This window comes from Akebia trifoliata, chromosome 8 (assembly GCF_017979445.1).
Source record: "Akebia trifoliata isolate Shusen 1 chromosome 8, ASM1797944v1, whole genome shotgun sequence".
Taxonomy (NCBI): domain Eukaryota; kingdom Viridiplantae; phylum Streptophyta; class Magnoliopsida; order Ranunculales; family Lardizabalaceae; genus Akebia; species Akebia trifoliata.
The window spans coordinates 37,906,548-37,919,886 of NC_141382.1; the positions used below are offsets into that span (position 1 = coordinate 37,906,548).

The 13,339-nt window shown below is 31.2% G+C and overlaps 1 protein-coding gene across 1 annotated transcript; it reads right to left on the reverse strand.

Annotated features, from left to right (window-relative positions):
* Positions 1-9,735: 9,735 nt before the first annotated feature.
* Positions 9,736-13,231, reverse strand: LOC147396704 (large ribosomal subunit protein uL13w-like). The gene is made up of 4 exons (XM_086451756.1): positions 12,877-13,231; positions 12,679-12,795; positions 12,464-12,551; positions 9,736-10,073 (listed from the first exon to the last, which is right to left on the reverse strand). Exons 1-4 carry the CDS (start codon positions 13,146-13,148, stop codon positions 9,930-9,932), a joined length of 621 nt encoding a protein of 206 aa, XP_086307882.1. The 5' UTR covers positions 13,149-13,231; the 3' UTR covers positions 9,736-9,929.
* Positions 13,232-13,339: the final 108 nt, after the last annotated feature.

The following is a 13,339-nucleotide window of genomic DNA, read 5'->3' on the forward strand; positions in this document are numbered from 1 at the left end:
AGCCGACACGACCGTTGGGGTAATTGAAATCTTCAAATCAATCATACATTTTAAAAGTGGTTTTAATTTTATTTTTACCCACTTTAGATTATGTTTTGGTGAATATTTTTTAATACTCTCCTGTGTTTTCAAATTGATGGTATGCCCTCTTGACATCTGTCTACTCTGATAGACTAATGGGAAATGACTTAAATGTCCTCGTCTTCAACCTTTTACCTAAAATCCTTGATTTTTCTTGTTAGTTATCTTCAACCTCTTGAAAATAATAATAATAATAAAAGGGTTTGCCTTCATCTGTTACCTTAAGATTTTGTTTATCTCAACCTTCAAACCTCAATGGAACATGGAGTTAAGGAACTAAAAAATAATGGAATTTCTTTATAGAAAAATTTTACAATTTTCAACGAAGGGTTAATGCAAGGTTGACAACCATGGATTGAAGATAAAGCTGAATAAATTGAAAATAATTTACTATAAAGGTTGAAGAAAAGTTTTCTAAATAGGATTTTTGGGTAGAAAATTTAATCTAGGATTTTCTTCCAAATGATTTTTGGGGAGAAAACTCGAGGATTTTTTACTAGAGATTGATGATGAAGGTGTTTGGATGATTTTTTGAGTGTTGACCGTTTGAGAAGATTGAGGTCAAGGGGCATGTCATCGTTTGAACATATAACTATATGAGTATCCCTTCACTTTTTGTGAATATTTATACGGCTCGCTTGAAGTTTTGAAGAATTCCTTTACATAACACATGAGTTTTTTTTATTGTTTCCTTAAAATTGATGATGTGCTCCCCTTACATTTTTATTTTATTTTAAATATTTGAGATCTTTATGTTTTCAAATTGATGACCCGGCCATTGATCTTTGTCACTGTAACATGTTATTGAAAATAATCGTAATGCACTTGTATTGAAAACCCTTGATTTTTCTTCTCAGGACAAGTCATCTTCAAACTCTTTAACCACTTTGATAAATTATTTTTAATCTATTGAATCTCATCTTTAATCGTTTTCAACCTCGTCCTAATCATTTATTAAAAAAAATTCTTAAGTTTTCAATCTAATATCTATTATCATTTCAATTGAAACGAAAATAGGTGGGTTTTACTAGTGTCGAGCTCATTACTTTTTATTTTCAGGTTCAACATTTTTATTGTCAAGTTCGACATTTAAAAAAAAATTATTGAACTCAATAATAAAAATTGATGAGCTTGACAATAAATAAATAAAACTAATGAACTCACAATAAATTAAAAGTTCAGAGCTCGACATTGTATAAATTTTTTTAATCTCAGTTTCATTATTCATTTTGTCGAAATAAATAAATAAATACATTTAGATATTCACAATTAGAAATATATCATTTTCATTCATCATTCATGATAAAAATAAAAATAAATAAAAATCGTTGAAAATAATTAGAATCATCGTTGGAAAACCAAAATATATGAAGAAAATGGAAAAAAATGGAAAGTTTGGATATTTCAACAACATTATAAGTTGAGATGAGGTTGGTTGAGGGACCATTAAGACTTTGAGTGGTCATAACTACCCTCACTTTTATATTTAAATTTAATATAATCAATTGCTTAGTTTTCAAAATTACAAAAGTATCTTTTTTTAATTAAGTAATCTTCAAAAATCCTTTAATTAATATTTTTAATTATAATCAATTGCTTAGTTTTCTTTAATTTTTTTTTTTTTTTTTTCTAAGATTTCAAGTCACTCCCTGTAAGATGTTTGATATTAGTGTTAGTCTTTAAAATGAAATTTTATTTATTCACTTGTTGACTTAAAACCATCATTAACATTCTTTGCAATCTTAAATTTTATAAAATTGTCTTTGAAAACTATTTATTATTTTATCTTTTTTAGTTTATAAAGGAAGGGTATCACTCTACAATAGGTTTTTTTTATCAAACAAAGTATTTACAAAAATATCATTGTGTAATGACCAACACACCCCTTGCATCTTTTTTTTTTTTTTTTCTTTTTTTGTATTAAAAGGAAAAAAAAAAAATTTCCAAGAGCTTACTTGAAAAATTCAAATTTGCCAATCAGTGTCAAAGTATATTAATGAGGGTTTGATTAAGTCTTAATGACTTAGTTTTCAAAGCCAACTGTTCAATTGAAAGTGAGAGAGAAATAAGCCAAGCAGTCAAGACAAAAAGAAGAGCAAAATCAACTTTGCACGGAAGTCTTCATTTGTCCAGCGCTATATACACACACTTTTTGCTCGATACACCCACTTAAACGTTATGAGAGATTTACCGGGCAGACCCATCTGTTGCAATTTTATTACAAGAACTCCCCTACTTTATACGTTTGTTACCGGCTCGAACCTTTCTTTATTAATGTGACTACCATGACTAACTTGATAAATTTTGAAATCTTACTAAGGTTCATTGAGCCCACAGGATTATCAAATTAGCAATTTAACAATACAACCTCCTAGATTTCATGGAAAAACTCAAATTCAAGAGAAACAATTCAAAAAACAAAAAACCTTCTTGAGCTTGATTGTTGTTGTTGAAAATGAATGGCTAGCAAACCCTCAAATTTAAAATTAAAATTTGACTGTGAAAATTAAATCTTTTTTTGTTTTTTTTGTTTTTAACTTCTTTATTTAAAGTTTTTAGAATTTTGTCCTTTATAATCATGTTCATAAAAAAAAAAAACAAAATTTAGAAATTTATGACGTGGATCCCCACTCTAGGGTTTGCTAAGCAAGAAATTTGATAAAGTGAGGTTTGATGGGTAACAAAATTTACAAAGTAAGGTTCCCTTGGATTTGTTAGACCTCCAAGGGAGATTTTGTAATAAAAGTGCAACAATTAGTTTTGAAGGATAAATCTCTCAACGTTAAATGTCAATAAGTACGTAGATACACTTTTGGGGTATTATTGTGTTTTACTGCATACACCTACCTAACCCTCACCGAACAAGCACAACTTTTCTCTCCTATTGATTCGAAGCATATCAAGCTCTACTGAAACATCCATATTGAAAAATCTGATGAAAGTTCAATTGAATCCTCATAACCAATTGATTTTTTTTAGAGATTCATCAAACGATCGTGTTTTGATCAATTTGTGAGAACACTATTTATTAAAATCTAATTTTTTACCACTATTTGATATAATTAATCATTTTGATAGATAGAAGTGAGTTTTTATTATTTATTTTCATCATCTTTTGTTCTTGGAATTGTTTTTGATCATTTTACAAATGAACATGTTAAAAATTGATTTTATCTTTACTGTTTGCATAAATAAAAAATCCAAAATTTCAAGTATGTTCGATAAGTCGGGACCGAACTCATAAACACTATTTTAGCAGGTACTGAATACATTTTTTCACATGTGGATCCCCATGTAAAGATTTGTTCGGTATGTATCTACCGTATGTGAATGTGGTTTATAGATCAAATGGTTATGACCATCGGATCAAGTTGGTATTAGCAAATAATATAATCCTAAGAGGAGGAGCCCTTTGAATTGTTGGGTTCATAACTATGCCATCCTTTCTAACCTACTAAAGGAAACTTGAAAATAAGAAATTGCCACCTTTTTAAATAGAATAATGATTTTCTGACGCCTCTGATGTGACATGCGTTAGAATTATAGATTGGAACACATCTGCACATATTTATGAGAATATACAATTGTGTATCCCGATGGAAAAATCTATGATTCTAGCTCATGCCACGTCCAGGTGAGTATGGCAATGTGCGTCAAAGGGGGTGTCAGAAAATCACAACTCTTCTAAATAAGATGGAGAAAAATTAATTAATTAACCTACCAAATTGAAAGGGAAAATTTTTCTAGGGCAATGCATCAGAAATGGAGTATCTTGGATGCTAAAACCCTAGCAAATTAGGTGGGATCCACTCATTAGCTTACGAGGCACCTATGAGTTAGACTCTTGGAGTTTACTCCCTAATCATACATTGAGTTTGATTCAAAAATGATAATTGTTGAAATATTGCTAATTATATTTAAATTTGACTTCAATTAAAATTTTAAATCAATGACTTAGATTTTTTAAACTCAAATTAACTTTAATATGAGAATGACTTGAAAATTTTCTCTTGATTTTTCTTTCATAAAAAATTCCCCCTTTATCATCTTTAAAATTACAAGTCTATCTACTTCAACCTTCAATCTTAAGAACAATATAAGATTTTTGAAAAGGTAGAAGATGATGGAATTTTATATAGAAAAATGAAGGATTTTATGTAAGAGGGTAAGGTGAGGTTGAAAATGATGGATTTGAAAAGATGACGATGAATATATTAAAAATAAGAATGATACTAAATTGACAAACTGTGAACTTGATATTGAACTAAGTGAACCCACGAATCAAGTAATTAACATAGTTCAAAAATACTCAACAGACGTGGAATGTGCACAAAATCATTGATTTTTCTTGAGTATCTCAAGAAAAATCAATGATTTTGTGCACACTCCACGTCAATTAAGTGCATTTGAGTTTTCTTTTTAGTCAATTTAGCACAGTTCTAAAAATAATTAACTATATTAAGAGGTTGGAGAGTCTTAAAATCATAGATTTGTTTAAGGAAAAAAGTCAAGGGTTTGACTAGAGATTGAAGATAAGAGCATTTAGGTCATTTTTATTAATCTGTAAGAGAAGACCGAGATCAAGGGGCCATGTTATCGTTTTGAAAATATAGGATATCTCAAATATTCACTAAAAATTGAGGGGGTATGATTTTGTCTAAATCACTCAAAAGTATATTATATTAACTACTTGGACCCATGTCCCATAGGGAAAGGAGAAACTAAAATGTGTATTACTTTATGAAGAAAAAAAAGGTGGTGACAGAGTCGTTAGATGATCCTTAAAGTTTAAGATTTTTGACTTAAAAGGGTACATAGGATACTTGTTGGATCCGCTATAAGAAAATGATGAATAATAATAGTTTTTGCTTTGCTTGGACTTTTATTCAAACTTTGTCTCCCTTTCTTCAGCAGAAATAGTGACTTTTAAGTGCCCAAAATCATGCCCGCCTCTATGTGGGATACCTCCCATCATCTTGAGAAATTTAGAAAAAAAGATCATCAAAAGGAGGTTCAGTCGAAAAAACCAGCAATCGATCTGCGATAAAAAAAATCGACTATTTCTTCAAAATATCACTGATTAATTAAAAAAGTTATTCTATCCCACTTCTCGACTTCTTTTAGGTATATATTCTTATGCCCATTTTTTTCTTTCAAATTTATTCGAATTAATCAAATCATTGAATAATTGTCGAATAAAAACTTTGTTACTATGCTCCTACTTAGTGGTGTCAATGGATAGTCAAATATTCGAATTCTGAAAATCGAATATATTCGAATATTTCGGATATCAAATTTGAATTCGGATAGTTTTATATATTCGAATCCTTATTGAATACAGATTCGGATATTAACATTTCGAATTCGATAATATCTTATTTGAAATAATATATATTTTATTTTATTTTCTTAATTTTTTATATAAATAATATAATATATAATAAGTTTTTTTTAAATAATGAAAAATCAGCCGGATAAGGAAAAATTATGTTTTTTTTTATATACAAATTATTCGAATTCTAATTGGATATTATCCGATATCTAATAAGATAATTGGATTCGAACTCGGATAGAGTTTTAGAACATCCGTCAAATTCAAATTCAAATTCGGATATCAAATAAAAAATTTGGATTTGAATTCGGATATTATTGTATCTGAATCGATAAGCATCTGTTGACAGTCCTACTCCTACTAGACGAACATAAAGATGACAATAGGACTGTTAATGGATCAGATCATACCTGAAATAAAGGATTTAAGTTTCGATAAGGATCCGACTTGATAACTTATTGGATTGGTTTTGGATCAACAATCCTCCCATCGGATGATGCATTTGAAATATATAAAAGAAAATGTATATTTATATTTTATTTAAATGTGATCCACATTTATTTTATATGTACTTTTATTAATCAATCCAAAAATATTGTTTTTTCACGGATCCAAAATAACACAAACTATATTAGATTGGATCCAAACTCAAAATGATAAATCTAATCAGCTTTGGGTCTATAAATTTCTTTTCGGATCTGTACCAATTTGGTACCAATCTAGTCCACCCATCCATTGACAATCTTAGATGACACCATAAACTTAGTATCGATTATGCATAATATATTCCTCAAGAACTTATGTTGTAGGAATATTGCCTATGCTATTTTATAGCATCAACTTCACTCAATTTACTATTAGGTCTAGTTGGCCATGCCCTTGTTTGTAAAAGAAAAATGCTAAAGTGACTACCTACGACATTGAGCTGACATGGACTTGTGTACAAAACCATAGATGTTTTTCCTTGAGAAACAAGTGAAGAGCATTTATATTGGAGTGCATGAGTTTACGTCAACTCAGTGTCTAACGCAGTGTCGTAGAAAGTCTCTGCAACATTACTTTTTGTAAAATTTGCCAGGGCAAAATAAGTATGTATTTGGTAACACTTTTGAAGTCTGATGGAAGTGGTCTACTTTTAAAATTCAGACTTCATAAATTTTATTTTTGTTTGTTTCGTTTTAGATTTCAGAATCAAAATTCAAAGATTTTGAACTAGGGATGGTGGATGTTAAATGAAACTTCTAAAGTCTGATTTCTAATTTCCAGACTTCTGACTTCTTAAGTGTTACCAAACATAATCTAATGGAAGTTCATTTCAAAAGGATATTTTGGTTACTTTATTTTTAGGGACTTACTTGAACATGTTTTTATTTTTATTTTTTTTTATTGTAAGATATTTTTAGAGAGTTACTATTGCCTCACCAACTGCATGCAATTCTTTTGTGATTTACAAAGGAATTTATGTGGCATTAGAAAAAGTTAGTGTGGCAATAGTATCTCTCTATTTTTAGAGTATTGTTACTGTAATAGGGATAATTTTGCAACTATCATGAAATGCATGGTTTTGTACATTATTTTGTACCTGTCAAGCTAATTGAAAGTCTAACAGGTCTACCATGGATATGTAAGCCGACACGACGTCAATCAAATTAAAGCATGATGGACTATATATATGATTAGGAATGAAATTATTAATGAGATATGATTTAGTGGTTGGGAAGGAGACCCCATAGGACATCGTGATAGGTACTTAAACAAAGATATTCATGAGAAGTTATGGCATAGGATTAGCGTGGATGACACATCGAACTTGGGTGACCAAGCCAACTCGTACTGCATATCATTATCATTGATGAGGTTAACTATTTATGAGACGACGACATCCGTTCACATTTTTCTTCTTTCATAAATAAGGTTAGAGACAAAGAAATTGAAAATCTACAATAACACCTCACCTTGGTCTCTACTTCTTTTTTCTTATTCTTCTCGATCAGTGAGAATCAATTCTCTCAAAAGTTAATCTCGAGAATTTTTAGTTATTAGATGGGCCTGACTAGGCCCAAATCTTGTTTAGGGCTGGGTTATGGCCCTTTCGGGGGGAAAAAACTTTTGGGAAAAAAAGAGTTTTATAGGGCTCACCTGGCCTATAGATGGGTTGCGATTGGACTAGGATTTTGAGGCTTGATAACACCGATCCGAGCAGTCAAAATCCATCTCAGCCTGGCCCATTGACAACCCTACTTAAACCCTTGCCTTTTAGGATGAAACACACTTTGATTTTAATGATTCCTGAATCCATGATAACCTCTTCTATACTTTTCCAGGTACAAATGCTAGGAGGGCAAACTCATCTAGCCTTACTAACTTAGTAAGATTTCAACTCTTACTAAGAGTCGTTGACCTCATCTTGTGGCATTCAAAAAGCATAATCCAATGTCACTGGGTTGTAGAGGACGAAATTCTATGAACTTTGAGAAAAAAAATTACTGCTGAATTTTAATTTTAAATTTGAGAGTTTCGTGGAAGTTCAATAACGTCCATTTCAAACCTTGGATCAAGTCCAAATTTATTTATTTATATATTTTATTTTATTTTGTTTTAAGTTTTTTTCCATGAAATCTAAAGGGCTGTGGTGTTGGATTGCGAATGTAATCCATGTGTGCAAAACGACATTTAGTAAGACTTAAAATCTTACTAAGTGAGTAAGAAAAGTGTTTTTCTTCTAATAATATAGAATTCTACCTTATCAAGTATTTGAGTCCTTTTGCAAGACATAATTCCATATCAATAATGACAGAAATGAGAAGGTTTTGGGTGTTTCAGATTCAACAACCCCAATAATAGGCCATTATCCTCTATTTTTTCAGATTAAATGATTTGTGGCAAAAAAAAACACCCTAAATCATTTGCAAAACTATTCAACTCCAACCTCTATATATGTCAAAATTACTGAAATATTCCTTATCAAAAAAAACAATCAAATTACAAAAATACTCTCAATCTTGTTACTACAATACATACATAAACTTATAAAAATACCCCACCAAAGTTAGGTTTGTTAACATATTGAAATTACAAAAGACCCTTCACTTAAAATTTTTTTACAAATTAGCCCTTAGTGCTTGCATCGATGACATGCACATGAATTCATAAATAAAAGATACATTTACTTGGTCGAATAATGTTGAAGTACCATTATAATGTACATCGTGAGCAGCATTTCTGACGTGAATGTGTCATACCATAACTTGTCTATTGTCATGACACACATCCACGTCAGAAATGTCTAACTTACCTATTAAGATTATAAAAATACCCCTCAATGTTTTTAAAAATTACTCATGGTCATAAGGGGTATTTTGTAAATTCATATGCACGTTATTGTAACAAGTATTGGAAGTATTTTTTGTAATTTAAATAGTTTATTTGATGATAAATATTTTCTAATTTAAACATATAAACATATAAATATTTTTTTTGTAAATGCAGATGTATGTTAATATAGCAAGTAAGGGGGATACTTTTGTATTTTAAATTTCATGAGATGGAATAAACTACAGTTATTGCCACTTTTTATTTTAACCATGAATCACTTTGCACTTTGGAATATCAAGTTATCAACCAAACACCAAAAAACCAATTTTGCAAAAGATTTCCCGAGAGCAAATTTTTCATCACAAAATAGCAAAATTATGGATACCAATAAAAGTGAATTTCGGTCTACAATTAGAAAGGTTTCATTCGATAAGCAACCACGGCATGTTTAAATCTCCTTCAGCCAGTCCCAAATCTAAGGGATAAGATTTAGTATCTGTTTTTATCAGTTTCCATGGGGTACATTTGCACATAATTCAGAGGGAAAAAAAAACTCCATGAGCCCTTGACATTGGTTTTCCATGAGTACAAATAATGGCCAAAAGGCCCTCATATTTAACCTCTGCAAAGAACACTTGATTTTTCTTCCAAAAAAAACCTATCAGATTTCAACCTACCCATGTGCCAACTTTTTTCTCAAGGTTTCAATGTTGGATGAAATAGAGTTAAACACTCTTGAGGTCGAGGAGGATACAAAATTTTACAATTGAAGACAATGGACTAGAAGAAAAAAAATAAAAAATAAACTGAAAGGTTTTTGGCAGGTGGAAGATAATGGCATTTCAGTAATTTCTGTTATGAACTCATGGAACCAAAACCAGGTGAGGCAAATTACTGAACACCCATTGAAAGATCCTAATAAATCGAGTTTGTTAGTGACATAATTAATTGTCACAATGCGCGGATTGATGCTTATTGAGAAACAGAGACAATTTAGAGAAGTGATATAGGTACCCAAAAAACCAAAAATAAAAACTAGCACACAATAACATGATGTAGCTCTTCTGAGTCTCTTGCAGACAAATAGAAAGAAAGGAAACAGTGACAAGACTAAGAAATAATTCAATAGAACTAAGAAAGCGAATCTATGCAAAATTGTCATTTCTTATGATAACTAACGTTCTTTTTTTTTGGCTAAGATTTAGTACTTAACGGGGGCAAGGACATCTAGATGTGGGCCGAGCTGCTCCTCAGCAGTCTTCTCAGCCTTGGCTCTCAGCTTCATCAGCTGCTTCTTCCTCTCATATGAGACCAGGGCCCTCTCCTTTCTCTTCTTCTCAAGTTCCTGTTGAACAATCAAATGACAAATAATAAGAGAACCACTCACACCAAAGGAAATATGTTTTAGTAATGATTTTTTCTTGCAAGGTTGCTAATTAATTTCAAGACGGCCTAATAATATTCTTAAAGATGATTAAGAGTACTTGGAAATAGTGATAAGTATCACAAGTAATACGACATGAGTCTGCTATTAGAAGGGTTAGAGCGCAGAGTGGGAACTTTTTTTTCAACAAAGTAAAAGATAGATAATTGAATTATGTTACAAAACAAGTCAAATGTATTTCTCTTGCTGGTCCGAAATCAAACATGAACTCTCATAAGCTTTCAGAAACAGAAAAACAGTTGATCTTTTTTTTTAATAAGTAAATGCTTGGTTATACAGGAATATTGTTAATAGTAAACATAAGAAATATGGGTTCAAGGGGCTTGAACCTATAACATAGAAACAACCTCCAAAAGTCTTACCACCTAGGACATGGGTTCAAGGGGTTTGAACCTAGAAAAACAGTTAAATCTTTTTTGAACACTTCCCCAATTTTCAGTGAATAAATATGTAGAGATCGGTTAACTTTCTTCCTAAATAATGTCAACATAATAACATAGCAAGACAAAGAATACAAGTTTTGCATTTGATAGATAAAATGAATATAAGCCATCGACATTGGAGTACCTCTCCATTTTCTTTGGGGAGAAGACTCAAGCAGAGAGGTTTTCTGATTAACTTTATGCACAACAAATAAAATCCTGGAAATCACTTTTTGAGGATTTCCAAGGAGATCTATGTGCAAGAACAACTATTAATACACTGCAAGTTGTGTTTGATTGACAAATTAAAGATGCATATAAGCCATCAACATTGGAGCTCATCTCCATTTGATTTGAGGAGAAGACTCAAGCAGAGAGGTTTTCTGATTAACTTTATGCACAAAAAATAAAATCCTGGAAATCACTTTTTGAGGATTTCCAAGGAGATCTATGCGCAAGAACAACTATTTATACACTACAACTTGTGTTTGATTGACAAAATAAAGATGCATATAAGCCATCAACATTGGAGCACATCTCCATTCGATTTGAGGAGAAGACTCAAGCAGAGAGGTTTTCTTGTTCACTTTATGCACAGATAAAATCCTGGTAATCACTTATGGAGGATTTCCAAGAAGAACTATGTGCAATTAGTTTCCTATTTACTAAAAACCTAAACAAAAAAAACCCACATTTTAATTATTATATGTTTTCAACATAACATGTGCTCGAATATAATTATATATTTATATATGTTGTGATGCTAAAAAAGTTTACTCATCGATCATATATATATATATATATAAAATTAAAATCATCAAATCCCATATTGCTACATTTATAAATCACCAAATTCTATTATGTATCAAATCCAACATTAAACAACAGTCATAAATAAAATCACAAGCAATCCATAAGGCTACAAAGAAAGTATTTAGTTTTAGTTTATTTTTATATTAAAAAAACATTACATGTTTAAAACGTAAAAAATGAGACATTTCTAAAATAAGCCCAACTTTTACATACAGAAAATGTGTTTTTTATCGTTTTAATTGCCAAGACACGTTTTTTTAGAACAAAAAATGCCCTTGGTGTTACTATGTGTACAAGCATTGGCATTCCTAACAACAAATCCCCCTATAATCTTATAGCTCATTCAATAGTTTATTTTGGCTACTTATACCGATGCAAGTGTCTACGGGAAGCAGTAATCTCAATACAACAAAAGCAATATATGCAATGTTCTTGTAGATTTATTTTGTTCATTTAGTAACATAAGGAAACATGTTAATTAACTTAAATTCTATAGGATCCATAATACAGTTAATGAGCTTTGGAGGATAGAAATAAAAGGAAATGAACCATGTCAATTCTACTAGCAGTATCAGGCTTATTTCCTACTTATTTAGCTAACAAGTAGAAACTAAATACCCATAAATATTTTTTTTCTCACTCACTGTTTACACAGTAAGTTAAACTGAACGTATTGAATAATTGAAATCCAAGAAAACCTCATACCCACCAACTCTAAGTAATACATCTTGGATACCACTAAAGAGAAAGCGGCTTTTAAACTCCATTTCCCATCTCATCACCTCATCCGTGGAGGTCAAACTTATGAGTCAAATCCTTACAAACAGATTTATATGAATTTAATAGTTATATATATATCCATATCTACATAATTTTTCTGTTATAAACAGTATTAGTAGATGCTCATTTTACGTAGATGACAAACATTTAAATTCATAAAAATCAATTCCGCTTATATATAGATACAACAAATCGATCACAATTTTCAAAATCTGCCAAGTGGGTATTAGAACTAAAACAAAGCAAACCAACAAAAACCAAGTAGCAAAATCTCACCTTGATGGTGTCATAATGGTTCCATCCAACCTCGGACGAAAGCTTGCCCAGCAAACAATATTTATGTCCAGGCTGAAGCCTCAAAACCCTAACAATTATAAAAACAAAACCATATTTCAAATTCAAATTTCTTAATAACATAGAAACACAGTAAGATAAAACCAACCCATTAAAGAAAAAAAAAAAAAAAACTTAAAAAAAAAAAAGTATCTGACTTGAGAGCATCAGGGATGACCATCCTCTTAATCTTGTCATAAGGAGGTGGAACCCCCTCATAAGCCTTCAACCGACCAAGAGCCGCCGCTCCACGCTTCGTCTTATGAGGAATCATCCTAAATAAACACAATTAGATTAAAAAACACTAAATCGATCCAAAAAAAAAATAAGGTTGGGGATTCAATTGAATAACCCACCCTCGGATGGTTCTCCAGAGAATCTTAGCAGGAGCACGGAAATGGATTGGACCATGAGAGGGTTTGGTGTTCATTCTCTTCCTCAAGAATCGAAGATACTTCATCTTCTGTCGAACCAAACCACCTGAAAGACAGATCTCTTCGCATCGAACCACCACAACTTTCTGCCCATTGAGGAGCTCCTTAGCTATAATGGAGGCTAATCGGCCAAGCATGTGGTGGCGAGCGTCAACCACCACTCTTCGAGCGCAAATTCCTGAACCTGAAACCATGATCGCTGGCGAGACTGCGAGGAGAAATGCGACTCTGTGTTTCGATCTCTTCGTCCCCTTTTTAGGGTTTTTCGGATTAGGGTTTTTTTAGGGTTTCATTTATATTGGGAATGGTTTTGAGTTTTGGACTTAAGTTTCAACTTATTTACACTTGTGGCATCATGTGTTTCCAAATCTGGTTTTATTTTCTA